The 16,900-nt window shown below is 47.5% G+C and overlaps 1 protein-coding gene across 5 annotated transcripts in view; it reads right to left on the minus strand.

The window, feature by feature from the left end:
• Positions 1-16,900, minus strand: part of FUBP3 (far upstream element binding protein 3) — a 49,332-nt gene that overhangs the window by 15,110 nt on the left and 17,322 nt on the right. For 4 of the 5 annotated variants that reach the window (XM_067742948.1, XM_067742945.1, XM_067742947.1 and 1 more), the window contains 7 exons: positions 11,331-11,364; positions 8,917-8,966; positions 8,491-8,562; positions 7,149-7,206; positions 4,852-5,014; positions 3,471-3,569; positions 687-791 (listed from right to left, as the gene is read on the minus strand). In XM_067742948.1, the coding sequence (XP_067599049.1) occupies positions 687-791; positions 3,471-3,569; positions 4,852-5,014; positions 7,149-7,206; positions 8,491-8,562; positions 8,917-8,966; positions 11,331-11,364 (581 nt within the window). The remainder of the gene's footprint in view (positions 1-686; positions 792-3,470; positions 3,570-4,851; positions 5,015-7,148; positions 7,207-8,490; positions 8,563-8,916; positions 8,967-11,330; positions 11,365-16,900) is intronic. The other variant, XM_067742946.1, reaches the window with a different exon arrangement.

The raw sequence follows: 16,900 nt of genomic DNA on the forward strand, positions 1-16,900 counted from the left end.
TGTAGTAAAATATATATAACATAGTATTACTCATTTTAACCATTTGTAAATACACACTTCAGTGGCATTAAACACTCACAATGTTGTGTAACCACCACAGATGTCTACACCCCAAACCTTTTCATCATCCCCAATAAGAACTCCCGTGAAACCACAGTGCTTCCTTCCCCAGCCCCTGCTAACCTCTACTTTCCTTTCTGTCTCTATGAACTTGCCTATCCTAGGTGCCTCATGTAAGTGGAATCATGACAACGTTCATCCTTCTGCACCTGGCTTATTTTACCAAGCATAACGTTGGCAGGGCCCACCCTCGCTGTAGCCGACATCAAGGATGTATTTCGATCCCATTCCACCTCATCAGTAAAACAGGCTTAGGAGTTTGATACTATCACAACATAGGTCACCACGAAAACCTGGACTTGGGTCTTCATCTGGGCAGTGGGGTGCGCTTTGAAGCACAACCCCCAACCAGGGGGAACGGCCCCATTCCCTGAAATGCGTGCAGCTGGCGCTCCTCACTACAGCTGGCGCTCCCACTCCTTTCTCACACCCACCCTGTGAAGCCAGTGTACTAGGAGGGTTCTGCAGCTGAGATAAGAGTTAAATAACTTGCTCAAGGTTAAAGAGCTAACAGAAGCGTGCCCTACAACCTTAAACTTGCCTACTAACCTGTAACTCAAGCATACCTCTATACTGCCTCCTCCCATTCGGGAGCTGAAATCACCGCGTACACCTCGAAAATCAGCTTGGTCTTTTTCTCGGATGATCTCTAATACCATTTCTCTTGCTTGCTGCATAAACACAGATAAAAGGCATTAAGGAAAACAAAATCCTGAAAAAAGACATGACACCAGGTGAAAGATCAAACCCTCTTAAATTGGGCTTAAAGCCTCAGGAGGTGCTCAGTGGGAGAACTCACTATATGATGTTACTATTGTTACATGGGACACGGGCAGGCTGCTACTGAGCAGTATATCGTGTATATCACAACTTAAATGACGTGTTCCTTACACTGTCCAAAATGTCCACACAGATAAGGGTTCACAGTCTTCTAAGCCACAGCTGGGTCAGCACATTGGTGCTGGGTCAGAACTTGATGACGGTCGCTCCACCGTATTTCTGACGTGCCATTTCTTTCTAGTGGGCAAGGGTGGGGTCTGAGAGCTCTGACAGTGGGCAGTTTCCATGGGAAGGAAGACATTAACAATGCATCCCATGGCAGAGAAGCTCCAGGGAGGGAAAGGGAAAAGGCCAGCCTGGGAGCCCGAAAATACCTCCTGGCACTGACAGCTCGAATGTCTTACCAACTGGCAAGAGCCTCCCTCAACACCTGACTCTAAGGCGCATTCAGTGTCCTCACCCCCAAGGACGCACCTGAGTCAGTCCATCCCGCCCACGCCAGCACTGGCCCCCCAGGAGCCATGCTAAGGAGCAACCGCGCACAACTCAAGGTCATGTGAGAACTGAAACAGTCCCAGTTCTGGAAAAATCAAACCAAGCGAGAACAAGAAAAGCCAAAACAGCAACGTCTCATGACATCTGGAGAAACTGGAACATGGACTGACTATAATATGATGTTATGGGATTACCGTTATTTTCTTAGGCCTGGTTTTATTCTTAGGAGATACATACTGCAGGATTTGGAGGTAAAAACTCACAGTATCTGACACTTACTTACAAATGGTAAAGCAAAAAACTAAAACATAAACACACAAACAAAACAGTAAGTAGGCTGAAGGTATTCAGATGTTCGCTACACTATCTTTTCAACTTTTCTCTATATTTGAAGTTTTACAAAATAAAAAGTTGGGAAGAGGGAAAAAAAAAAGAAACTCAAAGAACAATATACCCTAAATACAGCAGACAGCTTCTTCATAATAAAAAACATGGAATACACAGTTTTAAAATAAAAAAAATACTGAAAACCTTTCTTTATAATAATTTTCCTGCAAATTCATGAAACATCAATGAAATAAGCTCTTTACCCAGGTATTTTTTCTACAAAAGACAAAGCCAAACGTTCCACTGGAGAAGGCAGGAGTGGAGGGCTTCTGGGAGGCAGGCTTTCTGTGTCTAGCCAGCTCTCCCCTCTGTCCAAAGAGCTCTACAACACACAGCAGGAGTCCCAGGCTGGACTGCGTGAGCCGAGTGAGGAAGATTAGGTGCAGTCTGTTTTTTTTTTTTTATTAAAGCCCACCTGTTTACATCTAAAGAGGTTAGAAACTCTAGGGGACCTGACAGGGCAGTAGATAGTGAAGGGCTGCATCGCTGACGGGAACCTAAGCAAAGCAGCCACTGTAATCACCGGCCCTCAAACCTGTTTTAAAATCATTACATATAGAAACCTTGACCAAAAAAGAACTACCAGTGGTATCATTTGAGTTCAGCTGAACGACAGCATTAAGAAATACAGGAGGGGCTTCCCTGGTGGCGCAGTGATTGAGAGTCCGCCTGCCGATGCAGGGGACACGGGTTCGTGCCCCGGTCCGGGAGGATCCCACATACTGCGGAGCGGCTGGGCCCGTGAGCCATGGCCGCTGAGCCTGCGCGTCCGGAGCCTGTGCTCTGCAACGGGAGAGGCCACAACAGTGAGAGGCCCGCGTACCGCAAAAAAAAAAGAACTACGGGAATTCTTTTGCCAGAGACTGGTAACCTCTGCTGGATCAAAGCCCCAAAGCCCCTGCAGAGGGACAGCTGTCGCTGACGGGCCGGCTCACCAAGGTGTGTCGCTCTGGAGCTACTCTAAATGCAGCGAAGGTCAGGCAGGCTGCAGCAGGCAGAAAAAAGAGCGTTCGTGTCTCACGGGGACAGACACACTCCCACACCCACAGCGCACACACATTCCTGCTAATAGCCCAGGTGCTGGAAGATGGAGCACCTGGGTGATTTAGACCTAAGCCCCTGCTTTCAGCACCTGCGGTTGTCCTCTGAGGCTCACAGGACGCTTGCCACGAGGGCACACACGTGCCTTGTGTGGCACTGGCACCTTCGGTCACCTCCCACCTCAGCCAGTGATCTTGTAAAAATGGGTTGAGAGAACAAACAAATAAAAGCCAGAGGGAGCCTGCATCTGAGCTGACCACAGCTCCACCTCGAAAACTGCATCTGATCAGAGCTGTGCCAGCCAATAAAACCTTCTGCGTTTACGGACAAGTTCTGCACGTGGGCTGCCCTGATGGCAGCCACCATCCACATGTGCTCTGAGCACTCTGAGCGCTGAAACGTGGCCAGTATAAATAAGGAACTCACTTTTTACTTAATCTGAACAAATTCCAACAGCCACGTGGCCAGCAGCTCTGGTACTGGGCAGCACAGCCCCATTCTTTGCATCACCAAACTTGGTTTGGGAAGACAGCTCAAGGAACACCCACCCAGTTTTATAATTTCTTGAAAGACATAAAAGCTCTACAAGTACTACCAAGTGATACCGCCACACCCAGGACCTGCCTGACCCATGGTTTCTCTCCTACCTGTACTTTAAATGGGTCTCCGGTGATGCGCAGAGGCTTGTCCGCTCCCGTGGGCAACGGGCCGTCCTGGATCATGACCATCTTCACGCCTGCCCGCTCCTGTGAGGGCACACACACCGGTACAGCCCTCACCGTCAGCAAGAGGCACGCAGGATGGCACAGCTGCACGGGTCGGCTCGTGTCCACAGCGAGACATGCCCCACTAGCAAAGGCACTGCTCTCTGATCCGGCCCGTGAGGCTGGCCTCCGAGAATGCTGAGGTACACACCGTGCTTGAGGGCGTCCAAGCCTGACCGAGAAAACCGTTTCCCAAAACTCTCCTCCCTTTCCGGTTCCTGGAATATCTAAATGTGAACGAGCTACTTTTACAAAATGCTAAGCACCGAGCTAGACAATCTACTTAACGTCACGTGGTCAGAGCTCACGCACAGCAATGGGAGGGAAGGGCCACCACTTCCCGACCTCACAGAGGAGAGCTCTGAGTAAGCTACTGAAGGCTCCAGAGCCGATGAGCGCGGCACCAAAATTTGGATTCTGGGACTCTATAAAGTCTGAACTCTTAGGACTCCACGGCAGAATGCCTTCCACATCCAAGGACTGGGCTATACGAGAGCACACAGGCAGGCCACAACTCCGACCCGCAACTTTGAAAGCCCAGAGCTCGGAAAGAAGTTTGCTCCGAACTAAATCTGGCAGCAAAACTAACCTGAACTCACGCGAGCGTACTTCCAGCCCTCCTCTCATGGAGTGTGACTGTTAGGTTTAGCCATGAAAACCTGCACTTGTTACGGGATGCAGCCCCAAAACTTGCTGGGGGTATTAAACCTACAACACGTTTGGCCCAAGTGTCTCACGTGAGGGATTCTGGAGCTCAGAGCAGCAAGTGTTGACGGAGCATTTACTCAGTGGCAGGCTCTGCACTAAGGGTCTCATGTAAATCACAATAACGGGTATTATTTTAGCTCATTATAACAGCGAGGCCGGCACCTCCCTGCTCTTACAGACGAGGACCCTGAGCCTTAGAAAAGTACATGAGCGTAACTCCGATCTCACCACTAACGAGCAAGAGTGCTCCTGGCTCAGGGCCCTGGCTCTGGACACAGGATTTTTATCTGAGAGTCCTAACAGGGCTTCATCGCCACAGTGGCTGCTGCCAGTTCACAGGGACCCCAGGCCTTGGCGTCACAGCTGGCATCGAGCCTGGCCACAGAAAATGTTCAGATCCGCAGAGGCACTCGGGCAGAGGTTTCGTGGGGAGCTCTGCAGCGTGGTGCACAGCCAGCCCGGCTGGGACACGCCAAAGCCGCACAGAACCTCCCAACCCAGGAAGATGGAGGAGGATGAGGGCTGTCGAGCGCCGCTCGGCCAAGGGCTCACGCACCTGCAACTGCTTTATTGTCTCCCCTCCCTTGCCGATGACCAGCCCCACTTTAGACGCAGGGATGAGAATCTCCTGGATCGTGCTGTTGCCGTCTATGTCATTATGAAAGCCAGGTCCATTCCGACAGCGGTCCACAATCTGTCCCAGGAGCCGTTTGGCTTGTCTTTGGGAGGGAAAAGAACCACAAGAGAGCCAGCATTAAATGAATGCTCTAGGCGCCCAGGAAGGGGAAACAGCACCGGGGGAACACGCGAAGGAGTCAAGGCAGCCCTCCATCCAGCTCCAGCTCCTGCCCTCACAACCCAGGAGGTCTCTGCCATCCGCCACGCTACTGGGCTGGAATTTAAAAGCAACGCACACCACAACAGCAACGTTCCAACACAGCCCCTCCACGTCTGCCCTCTGCTCGCGCTTGTGTCTCGCGTGCACGCCACAGACATGCCTGTCTCCGATTCGAATGTCAGCTGCTCTGGTGGCAGCTGTCTACCTTTGACCCCCTGCATCTCTTGCTGCTCCCCGATCCAGCATAACCCCTCTCACAGAGCATACGCTCAACAGATATTTGTTAAACAAGAGCAGGAGAGAAAGCAATGAGAAAGACGGGAAGAGAGAAAGCAAGGGTTAGTAATCATCATTTGAATTCTCAAACTCCAAATTTCTTCTCCATAACCAACCAGACTGCTCGATGACTTCTAAGCTACGGCTACAAATCACCAGTTTGGTTTCAAGGGGTGGGGAAAAAAGGAGGCAGGTGCAGCTGTACAGTCATATACACCTGCTTTGTGCTTTCCATGTCAGACTGTCAAGAGCCTGCATTTCCCGTGGGATTTTATGCCGATTCACCTGGAGACTGGGGAGGGAATGGCAATGCTGGAACAGAACCACCCAGCCTGCCGAGGTCATCTGTTGGGCCAATTGCCTTTTCTGCACCAGAATTTCCCCTGGCTGTTATTTGCAGTATTTATTCTTTAAATCACCACGTACAATCTATTTTGTGGTTCTTCGCGCAGGCTCAGTGGCCATGGCTCACGGGCCCAGCCACTCCGCGGCATGTGGGATCCTCCCGGACCTGGGCACGAACCCGTGTCCCCTGCATCGGCAGGCGGACTCTCAACCGCTGCGCCACCAGGGAAGCCCTCGTGGTTCTTTTAATAGGGAAAAATTCAGCTACTAAACAGGCTGGCTATACTGCGCACTGAAGAAAAAACTGTTTCCTCCTAAAGTTACAATCCCATTGCCTCCACTGCTTGGGTAGAAGAGGAAGCAGGAATGTTTAGAAGAGCAGGAAGAAAGAAGCGAATGGCAGGAAATAGATGTTGCCTTCTGCAGTCTTGAGCCTTTGTGTATCTTCTCAGTTACAGCAGCTTTTTAATATTTTGCTTGTGTACTACATTAACCTGCGTTGGAAGAAAAGTGCCTTGACTCCAGCAAAAGCATCCTGCTTGCCCTATAATGCACACCTGCCAGTGATATTTATTCTGGTTCACTGCTTGCAATGTTACAGCAGAACAAGAAAATTTAAACTCATCTAGACTCCCTGAGAAATGGAAACAATAAAACAGCCCTACTTACAGAGCCAGACATAATCTCAGCACTCCTGTCCCCAAATGCAACGCTACTCGGTAGACTGAAAGAGGAAGGAGAGCAGACTCTAAGTTAGTGCCTCCCCTTTCCCCAGGGGCTTCTTGGATTTACGAGGCCTGCATCTGGTACAAGGCTCCAAGCATGCGTGTACCAGGAGAGCAATGCTAGTCTTAAGGCTGCAGTAAGGGCCCAAAAGTCCAAACAGCCTCTGGCCAGTCCATATGGCCCTCTGAGTGGAGCAATGGCCACAAAGAGTAGATTCATCTGGTTCACCAATATCAGAAGGGCAACGGGATCAGCCCCAGGCAAGAGACCTGATGCCAGGATTCTCAGTGCTTCACAGAGTGAGAGGCTTACTGATCCAGACCTGCTCAGGTGAAGGAGACATTAACACGGAAGAAGCGAGTTAATGAGAGCATTCAGGCAGGGTGAAAGTACACTCTCGAGGACCTGGTTTATGAAGCAGATGTTATGACAGCTGTGAGAAATTCTGTGGGGTTTGAAAAAAAGGTGATACCTTATGTGTTTAAGGTAACAGAACAACTCCCCTGGCGTGGCAACCTCCCAGATCCTTCTCTAAGGAAGCACCTGCTTTCGTGGCCAGATTGCCGCACAGATCGACAGTGTTCAGTAACAATTCTGCCCTTCCATTTCTCCCCATCTGGGGAAGGAGGAAGAAGAGTGAAAGGAAAAAGTAAATAAAATAAACTTACTCAATACTTTCTGGGGTTCCGGTAAGTACACAGGGCCTCTCTGGAATCCCAGAACTCTCTATAAGAAGAATCAAGAAGATGAGGTGTGTTGGTGGGCATCAGGCAACTGTGCACCTTCGCCTCTGTGTACGGACTGTCTCTCCGGGCTGGTTCCTAAACCAGCCCCACAGAAGGCCCGGCTCCCAGAGAAAGACAGCTTGCTTCCACTTGTGGAGAGAATATCAAGCTGGTAGCTCCACCCTAGATTCTCCAAATGAAAACAAGTCCTGCAGGGGAAGCTGGGAGGACGCAGCAGAGGTCTCTGAGTTGGTCCTGATTACCAGCCTCAGCTTCACATCTGACCCGCTTGCGTGCTAGTAAGTGCCAGTCACTCAACCCGCTGCTCCTCAGTCTGTCCATTTGCAGTGTAGTTTAATGGTTATCTGTCTGCAGTTCTGAGGCACACTCGTAAGGAGTTTAATGGCATGCACATCAGAGTTATGACCAGTAATTGCATGAACACTTCAAGAGAACAGTGACACCCATGTGGAACTGGTTCCAGGCCATTTGACAAGAGAGGAAAAAAATCTTACTTTCCAACACCACACACGACGCTTTATTTTGTTCCTAAAAACAACTGCCTCTGAAAACTCATATTCAAAAAAAATTAAAGAGAAATAGCTAACAGCAGTAACTGCTTTCAAGACACTGTACTAAGTATCTTTCAAAATGACAAACACTTCTGTGGTCGAATGTCCTCCAAATCCCATCCTCTGCTGTGGAAAGAGGTCAAACTCAGATGATGAAACTTAGAAACGAAAGTAAAAACTCTTCTTCCTCAGTCTGTCTCTCTCCATATCACATGGTCAAAATGCACCAGGCTGGGAAAGGTCCTGAGCCGTGTTTAACATGTGCTAATTTAGCCAGAACCTTCAGATGGCCTCTTTCCACAAAGGGCAGGGACGGTCTAATCCAGGGGAGCCGGCGAGCAGTCCCCAGGCATGAGCCCAGAGCCCCAGGTCTCGTCCAGGCCCCACTATGTCTGGCATAACATTCTGGTGCAGAAAACAGAGGTCCTAGACCAGCAGGTGTTTGGGAGGGGCCACACCGGGCCCAGAGCTGCAGAGGGTCTCCCCAGAGGCCAGACGGGCGGCATCATCTCTGGGCCCACTTTGGCTCTGGTTTTTCTGGTTCTCAACTGGGAGGTCAGCTCCAAAAGTGCAAGGAAAACAGCAATCACATATACTTACCCAAGCCCCTAAACTTCTAAGCAACAAGCAAAGGTACTAAATATGAAAAACTCTGTAAAAAAAAGACTGATTTCTACCAAACTGAGATCTATGAAAAAAAAAGTAGTCCTTACCCGAGGCAATCTGAATTTTGCAACCAGATTCTGCTTGAATCCGTGAAATCTGCTCACCTCCCCGGCCGATAACTGAAACAAATTAAACAGGGTGAGAACATGCCCCCTTTATTCCATATTTAACTACACATGTGTGACAATTAATTCAGCAAACATTCACACTTGGCTCACAGCACAACAAATCAGGTTGGCCTCAGCGAGCCCACAGGAATTGCATGTGAAACACAGCCAACGACATGGGGTTCTCTAGCTGAAGTGGGGGAGGGGGGGACCCAGGGCCCAACCTTCCGGTCTCCCTGCAGTGCTCCGGGGCTCTAGGGAACATGATGTGCGGAGCATTCTACCATGGGTGACACTCCCACTGAGAGATTAAAATGAAAATAAGGAACAGAAATGAGGGAAAAAGTAGATAATGTGGATACTTACTAAATCCAACCATTTTATCAGGCACTTTGAATTCTTCTGTTATTACTGCCCTAAAAACAAAGAACATTTTGGAAAAATACACAGAATAAAGAATTCTGCAGTCATTTTAGGTTCCCCAAATTTCCCATATTGGCAATGTTAGAAGATAAAGGCTTAAAAGAAATCATGCCAATCTGGCTCACAAGCCCACAACCATCCACAAAGACTGTCATCTAATGAACCCCTTGGTCCATCACTCCTTGAAGAGATCCAAGCCTCCCCTTTCCTTGTGTCAGAGGAGGAAACCTCTATTTTTTTCATTAAACCATCAACTAACTGCACTAACCACTGCCTTTTCTTCCTACAGCTACCCTCAGTATTGCTGAACACCTGAAGATCCTCTGGGGAGTGGGGAGTGTTTTAGACTTCTATTCAAGTCTCCCTAGATGACGAGGGACAACTACTCTTCAATATTCCTTGTTTCCCAATCTTTTTATTGCTTTCTGGCCTCCCTCTAATTTATCTGCCTTTTAGGGTGAGACGTCCCAAATGGAACCGGTATCCAACCGAGGCCTAATCAGTGCTGACCAGTACAGAATAATTACCTTGCTTACTTGGCAACGTGCTTCTGTTAAATGCTACCCCATCCATTACATGTTTTTTTTTTTAAAAAAAAACCAACTATTGCACTGGCTCTTTCAAACAACTCTTCAAATTTGCTGTATGGTGTACTGTGGACAATATCCAATTTGCCCAACACCCCAGAAAGCAATTAAATCTAAACATTTACCTTAGGAGGAAGCTACATGCAAGTAGTTTTTTAAAAAAGGTGAGCATTTTAAACATCTCTCACACTGCTGGATTCTTACCCATCATGGAAAGCAACGAATAAGTGCATGTTTTCAGGGAAAGTGCAGCACTTAGAAGAAATGCAGTATCATAAATAGCACTGCCACTGTATCATTCTGATGTGAGCAAACAGTCTTCTTGTGTTTACACCCTCAGATTACATATGCACAGGGATTATCTCTACCTCTTTATCCAAATTCACACCGAAATCAGGCAATTCCCAGCTTCCTAATCAGTAAGAGTGTGGCTGTTAATGCCAAGGCTCGGCTGGCCTAACAGTACGTCGTACAATAGACGGGGGGTCCCTGTTGGGATGTTTCCTGATGGTAGTGAAGGGTAACAGTGCTTCGTATGTGTAGCCGCCAGGCTGCTGCTCACACGCAGCACAAGCTGTCTACTCTCAGGAAACAGTACTGTGGAATTTACTAGAAGGGGTTCAACACCAGCACAACTCAAAACTCAGGCAGCTCCTCAGCCCGCAGGAACAATTTTAGCAGACTCTCTTTGAGGAAAAAACGTATTAGGATAAACTGCTTTGGGCTTCCTGGAAGACAAAGCTCTATTCTAAATGCAAGGCTGAAACTGGTCTAATGCACAAAGTACAAACATTTTGGAAAGTAAAATCCTGATTAACTACGGCTTTATAGGAAAGTTACATTTGATACTGACACAACCTCATTTCAATGACTATATTTCAATTCATTAAAAAACAAAGCAAACAAAGAAACAATAACTAAAAAACCCCAGAATAGATCTTTTGGTTATCTGATGCCTGGTGATTTCTAGAAACTCCTAAACATTTGCATAGAACACAAGAGGATACAACTGTATCATTGCTGGTGAACGTTAAGGATAACATGTTACAGTAACAAATACACAGCATAAAATTTCACCCCTTAGGGAAGAGAAGCCTTCCTGGCGGTTTCCTGTATATTTTATCCTTTTTTGAATGACAACATTGTGACCACAAATATTCCATCTTACAGACTGGTCTTTTTAAAGCCCAGAGGTCTTTGTCTCTCTCTAAATCCTCAGTGTTTAAGGGAACTCTGTGAGGGGAAACTAAGGAAGGGAGTCAACAGGGCAGCCATCCAAGGTTCTGCTGCCAGGCCTCTCACTACAGTGGGGGGACCTGGGCTCCCACCTCCCAGACCGTGATGACTGGAGCAACACAAGCTCCATCTTGTGAAAGCCCAGCAAGTCACACTTCTTCAGCACAGCTTTGCTCAAGCGAAGAGGTCAGGGTCCATAAAACAAATGCTGGGAAAACCATCCAGCCAGGAGGACAATTCTCACATTCTCTACTTTTAAATTCAACGTATGTGGGCAGAAAGAGCAGCGCCAACATCCCAGAAGTCTTCTAAGTTTACACAGGATAACGGCTGCGTTTTAATATCTTGTATTAGTTTATCCTTTCAGCTTACACTGTCTTGGAAAGGACTACAAAAAAAGTTGAGTCTTAAGGAAATCTAGCCCATGTTTTTTCACACTCTCAACCTCTGACTTTCTAACACTCTAGTACAGATGGTGGATCAATAAACAATTAGAAATGATCAATAAATAATAAAACATAACCCACTGCTTACCTTTGATGTACCAAGGCCCCTAACTGGTTACCTACTGTGGCAAAGAGAAAGAGAAAAGAAAAATCAAAGCATTAGCACGGATAAACTAACTTCATCCTTACACGAGTTCTTACCGTTTCGGGGGGGGGGGGGAGAAAAAGAAAGGCAGAAAGAAAGCAAACAGTAATTTAGGCTCAGTGGCTGAAATGAATGTGTTATATGATATGAAACAGGAGGGGACGTTGTGATCAACACAGTCTCTAACCCAGTGTCCAGCTGAACGCAGGATAAGAAATTGATCTGTGTGTCCACATGCTGAGAGGCCTGGGAGAAAATCCTGCTCGCCTAAATCCCTCTCTCTTCCTACCTCCCTCCTGCTTGGGATCCAAACTCAATGTAAAGATGGCGAGGGTCCCTTCTTTCTCTTTTGAAAACAAATGAGAAGATTTAACCTCCTAGCTCAGAAGCATTGTTAAAGACTGCTCCGTGGCAGCTGCAGTCACTGAGAAAGTGCACATATGTTCCCGCCGGCCATGCCATGGGGCACCCCCTCCGCTCTCCCTACCCTCTCAAGAGCATGAGCTTCTCAAGGAGAGGATCTGGCCTCCTCCCTCCCCGGGCCTTTTCGCTGAGCCACCACTGCCGTCTGTATACAGCGGACACTAAGAGTCAGCAACCGCCTTTCAAGCCCATTTCACAGAGACAACGGTGCCCAACAGGCTCTAATGATGAAAACCAACTCTGCAATCATATCCCCACAACACCATTTTATCTACGCTTTTTGTTCGTTTCTCCTCTTTCAGCTATTGATGAGTGTCTCCACCAGCCATCAGCAAAAAATGATTCTGTGGTGTTTCCCTTTTGGAAAATGCAGCCCAGGAAACACGGTCAGCAGACAACAAAAAAGTATAAATCCTAACTGTCTTATAAGGAATTGAATGAATCTTACAATATGCTAACAAGAGCTTTCAAAAATATGTCTCTGGGGAAAGTTATAAGAAGGACAGATATGCGATAAGTGGGGAAGGATCAATTACATCAACCTCAGAACAAAGACTGAAATGGTTTGACATCCGAAATCTAGGTCTCCAATATAGTCTTCTTTCTGCTTGAACTTAACCCTGTCATTCTCTGACCGGGGAGGAGCTGGTCATAAAACGACAAAGGAAAAGAAACCAGATCATGATGTTTTAAAAGAAGAATAAAAAGCACGGAGAAGCATGCTAGCAAAAAGTACACGAAGCTATTGAGTCAATACCACATTTCTCCCGGATCAACAGCAACACAATGGTCTACAGCCAAAATATTGACATTACGTACTATTAACCTGCTTATCTCAGGGATAACAGAATTGTTTTTTACTGAATCTTAAAATTTTCTTTTTGCATTTCCAGTTTGAATATGACAAACGCCCTCACCTGGGATAGGCAGTGTTCATGGTTCCCATTCCACGTGAAAGGTGGACATTGTGAGAGGGGACGCCCACACTTAGGGCAGTGGGTATGAAAACAACACACTGAAGGAGAAGGTCCACGACAGAGGGCTGCTGAGTGTGGCTGGCCCCGTGTTTCTATTTAAGGGTCAAGCTCAGCTTCCCTGCTTACTGTCAGAATTCTTCTCTTTCGGGTAAAGAATCCAGGGAAGACAGAGGAACTAAAATGTCCTGAAATGATGCAAACACAGAAGGGAGGTGCCCAGTCCCCAAACGCGGCAACGTGGCGGGACCTTGGCTCCTGGTCTCCTGTGCTGTTTGGTAAGAGGTGTCAAAGGGCTGATGATTTTCTGATATTTCAGCCAGAAAAGCCGCAGAAACACAGTCAAGGGCTACACTACCATAAAGAACTTCATGAGATTCACAAGAACATTCAGAGGGCTCGTGGTCAAAAGCCATTTGAAATTTTGTGCTCATCAAAAAAAGGAAATTCCTTTCTGTTGGCAAAGTACGTGTGACGGGTGTCACGCACACCGTATCATTTCTGACAGCCAACTGCTTTGCTGCCAAGTGGAGATGCCTACAGAGATCGAAAATAAAAGTGCACACACCACTATCCCACAAATAGACGGACTGCTGAGAGCCACACACAGCACCGAAGAACGAAATCAAATTCAAATCCAGATCCAACTCTTTGAGCTGGTGGACTCTTAAGCAGGCAAATCGTCTCCCTCCTCCATGCAAGTGCTGTAGCCTGAGGCTGCAACGCCATTTAAAGTTTCATTCCCTTCGGAAACATTCCCATTTGATGCCTAAAAATGAAAACCAGCAGTTAGATGAGGGGCACTGGGCACTCATACAGCAAACCGCTAACGTCCGACTCCACGAATAGGGGCTTCTCTGCGTCTTTAGGATGAAAAGGGTCAGGCGAGGGAGGCAATGGCAACGCCTATCAAGCTCAATTTATGGTAACTACTGTCATTTACTGTAAAAAAGGAAAAGTGCTGAATAAAATCAGTCCTATTTCCTGTTAATGGCACCTGCTGGTCGACCACGGTTCAGCCTGCCTCCAAAGTTCCCCTCGGCGCAACACGCGCAGGTGTGGTTCTCATGTATCCTGCGCGCTGTGTAATGGAAGGCCGCCCGGGCAATGGGAAGATGAGCTTCCTAGAGAAAATATTCACGCTACAATATGAGAAATCCTTTCTGAGGAGTAACCCTCTGCCAGTTTCAAGCATGATCTTTGAAAAAAATAAGGCACTGGACACATTTTTTCCCCATTAGTGAGGAGGAAAAAAGTCTCCATTTTCTTCCCCCCAAAGAAATGCTATCAAAATATCACTGGCGAACACACCCAGCTTTATAATACACAACAATCTTAACGGTTACCCCCTCCCACTCCCCTTCAAAAAAGCTCAAGGGACCAAAGCGTCCGTCATCCCAGTGCAGACAAGACCTGGGATGCACAGAGCAGCAGACCTGCGGCAGGTGAGCAGGCAGGTCCGGAGAGGAAGTACTGGCAGTTCTTATGTGACCTATGACCAGCAGAACAAAGCAATAAACCAAACCTTCCTCTTCAGCCTCTGAACACAACCCTCCTGCGCCCGTGCTTGGATTCCAGTCTCCTCGACTCTTGACCGATGCCTTTCCAAGCCCCGGTTAAGGTCAGTGAGACTTGCAGTCAGCTGCAGGGACGTCTGCAGTTTCCAAGGCATTTTTAAAAAGCTTTTCTGCCAAGGACAATACGAAGGCTTCCTGTGTTCTAAGGCAGCAGCCCCCATCCCAGAGCCACAACAAACTGACACACTTAGCTCAGCTCTAAGTCCCTAGACACATAATCTCTAACTCATTTGGCAAATTATTATTTTTTAAAGGTGAGAGTAAATCCAAGTTTATCTCAATAATGTCACTTCCACTTGCAGTTGACATGCTCTGCGAGTGGAAGAAGACCACCACTAGCTTCAAAGGGCGCTCCTCTAGGTGCCTCACCTGCAAGAACCCACTTAGTCCTACAAGAGCCCTGCGAGGCAGATGCTGTCACTACCCGTCCCATTTGACCGATAGAGGCGCGATCACACCCAAGCCCTCAGAAAAGGGCACAGGTGAGCGAGTGCCCGTGCCCACGTGACCTCTGAACCGTCATGCCTTTCAGGCGCTGGGCACTGTGCCGGGTCCGGGGTGTGAAATGGTGAACGAGGTCATCTTTGCCTTCAAGGTGAGAGTCTCATGGGGAAAGCAGCAACCTACCCTGGTCTCCAGGAGTGCAGAGGTGTTAGGAACCCCACCTGCACCCCTCCCCAGTTCCAGTGCCCACCCAAGGGTCTCGGGAGAAAAATTAAGAGGAAAAATAAAGGGTATGATACTTGTTTACAGTACTGTGCCTTATTTTCATTTCATCCAGCGGCTATGAAATCAATTTAGGGGGTCATGACCAGCTTTATTAAAAATGAAATAGAAAACTGAAGGGACCATGGATACTAAAGATACGTATTTCATAAAGTTTTAATTTCAATTACACACGTGATTTTAGTATGTGTGTAGTCACTAGTTCTGATGGAGGGAGATATGAGTATTTCTTACATTGTAAGTAGTACTTTAAAAGTGTGAAAATCACTTCTTACGATCCTGATGATAATTTCATGAGGTAAATATGATCTCCATTTTACAGGTGAGGAAACAGACTTAGAGAAGTAAAGCAAGCTGCCCAAAGCCACACAGCTAATACCACGCAGAGCTGGGATTCAAACCCCAAACTCAGACTCTGGAGTCTCCATTCTCAAGCATTCCCTATTACAGCATATGAGACAGGGACCCAGTTTCAAGTCTTCCTTCTGCCACTTATCAGGTACCCGCCCTTGGTCAAACCACTTCTCCAGACACCTCTACAATAAGGAGTTCAGGCTCCAGGGCTCCTTCCGGCCTCTTCTTATGCTGTACGGGCCCTCCCACCACTCCATCTCTAAACCCTGGCGATCACTGATCTATTTGCCGTTCCAAAAATGTCATGTAAGTGGGATCATACAGTATGTAACCTTTTGGGGTTGGCTTTTTTCACTCGGCGTAATTTCCTAGGGATCCATCCAGGTGGCTGCAGGTATCAACAGTCTGTTCCTTTATACTGCTGAGTGGTATTCCATGGAGACCATGGAGGTACCAGGTTGTTAACCAGTCACCTGTTGAAGGACATCTGGGCTTCAGTTTGGGGCTATTATGAATAAAGCTGCTATGAAGATGTGTGGGCAAGTTTTTGTGTCAACACAAGTTTTCTTTTCTTGGGGATAAATGCCCAGGAGTGTAACCGTGGCCTGAATGGTAAGTGCATATTTAGTTTTGCAAAAAGCTCATCAAGGGGCTTCCCTGGTGGCGCAGTGATTAAGAATCCGCCTGCCAATGCAGTGGACACAGGTTCGAGCCCTGGTCCAAGAAGATCCCACATGCCGCGGAGCAACTAAACCCGTGCGCCACAACTACTGAGCCTGTGCTCCAAATCCCGCATGCCACAACTACTGAAGCCCACGCACCTAGAGCCCGTGCTCCACAACAAGAGAAGCCGCCGCAATGAGAAGCCCGCGCACCACAACGAAGAGCAGCCCCCGCTCGCCGCAACCAGAGAAAGCCCACACACAGCCATGAACCCCAATGCAGCCAAAAATAAAAATAAAAAATAAATAAAATTTTAAAAAAAAGCTAATCAGGTGGTTTTCACATACAGCCAGGGTCAAGAACCACTCTGGGTCATATATTCCCTAAAAGAATTTTGAAAAGCGATGAAACCCTTTTGATTTGACAATTGAGTTATTTTCCTAGGCTAATGGGTGCAAACAGTGTCAGGTATTGCACATGGCTTCAGCTATGTCTCTGCTGCAACACTGATACTGCAGATTTAGCTCACTCGTTTTCGTGGAAGATGTCTACGATTTCATCTACTTGGCTAAGCCAACTGTCAAACCAACCAGTCAGATCATACTCTGCCAGGAAAAAAAACTCACTTCCCTTTTCCAACTCACACATGTGTTAATATGCACTCACGTGACGACAACTCACTTCTGAATTACAATCCTAAAACGGACGGGTCAGGTGGAGGGGAGGAGGGGACAGCGTGAGCCTCTGCCATGAGCTGTTACCTGGATAAAATAAAAATCTTCTTACCAAGACTCTC

Source organism: Pseudorca crassidens, chromosome 7 (assembly GCF_039906515.1).
Source record: "Pseudorca crassidens isolate mPseCra1 chromosome 7, mPseCra1.hap1, whole genome shotgun sequence".
In the NCBI taxonomy this organism is placed as follows: domain Eukaryota; kingdom Metazoa; phylum Chordata; class Mammalia; order Artiodactyla; family Delphinidae; genus Pseudorca; species Pseudorca crassidens.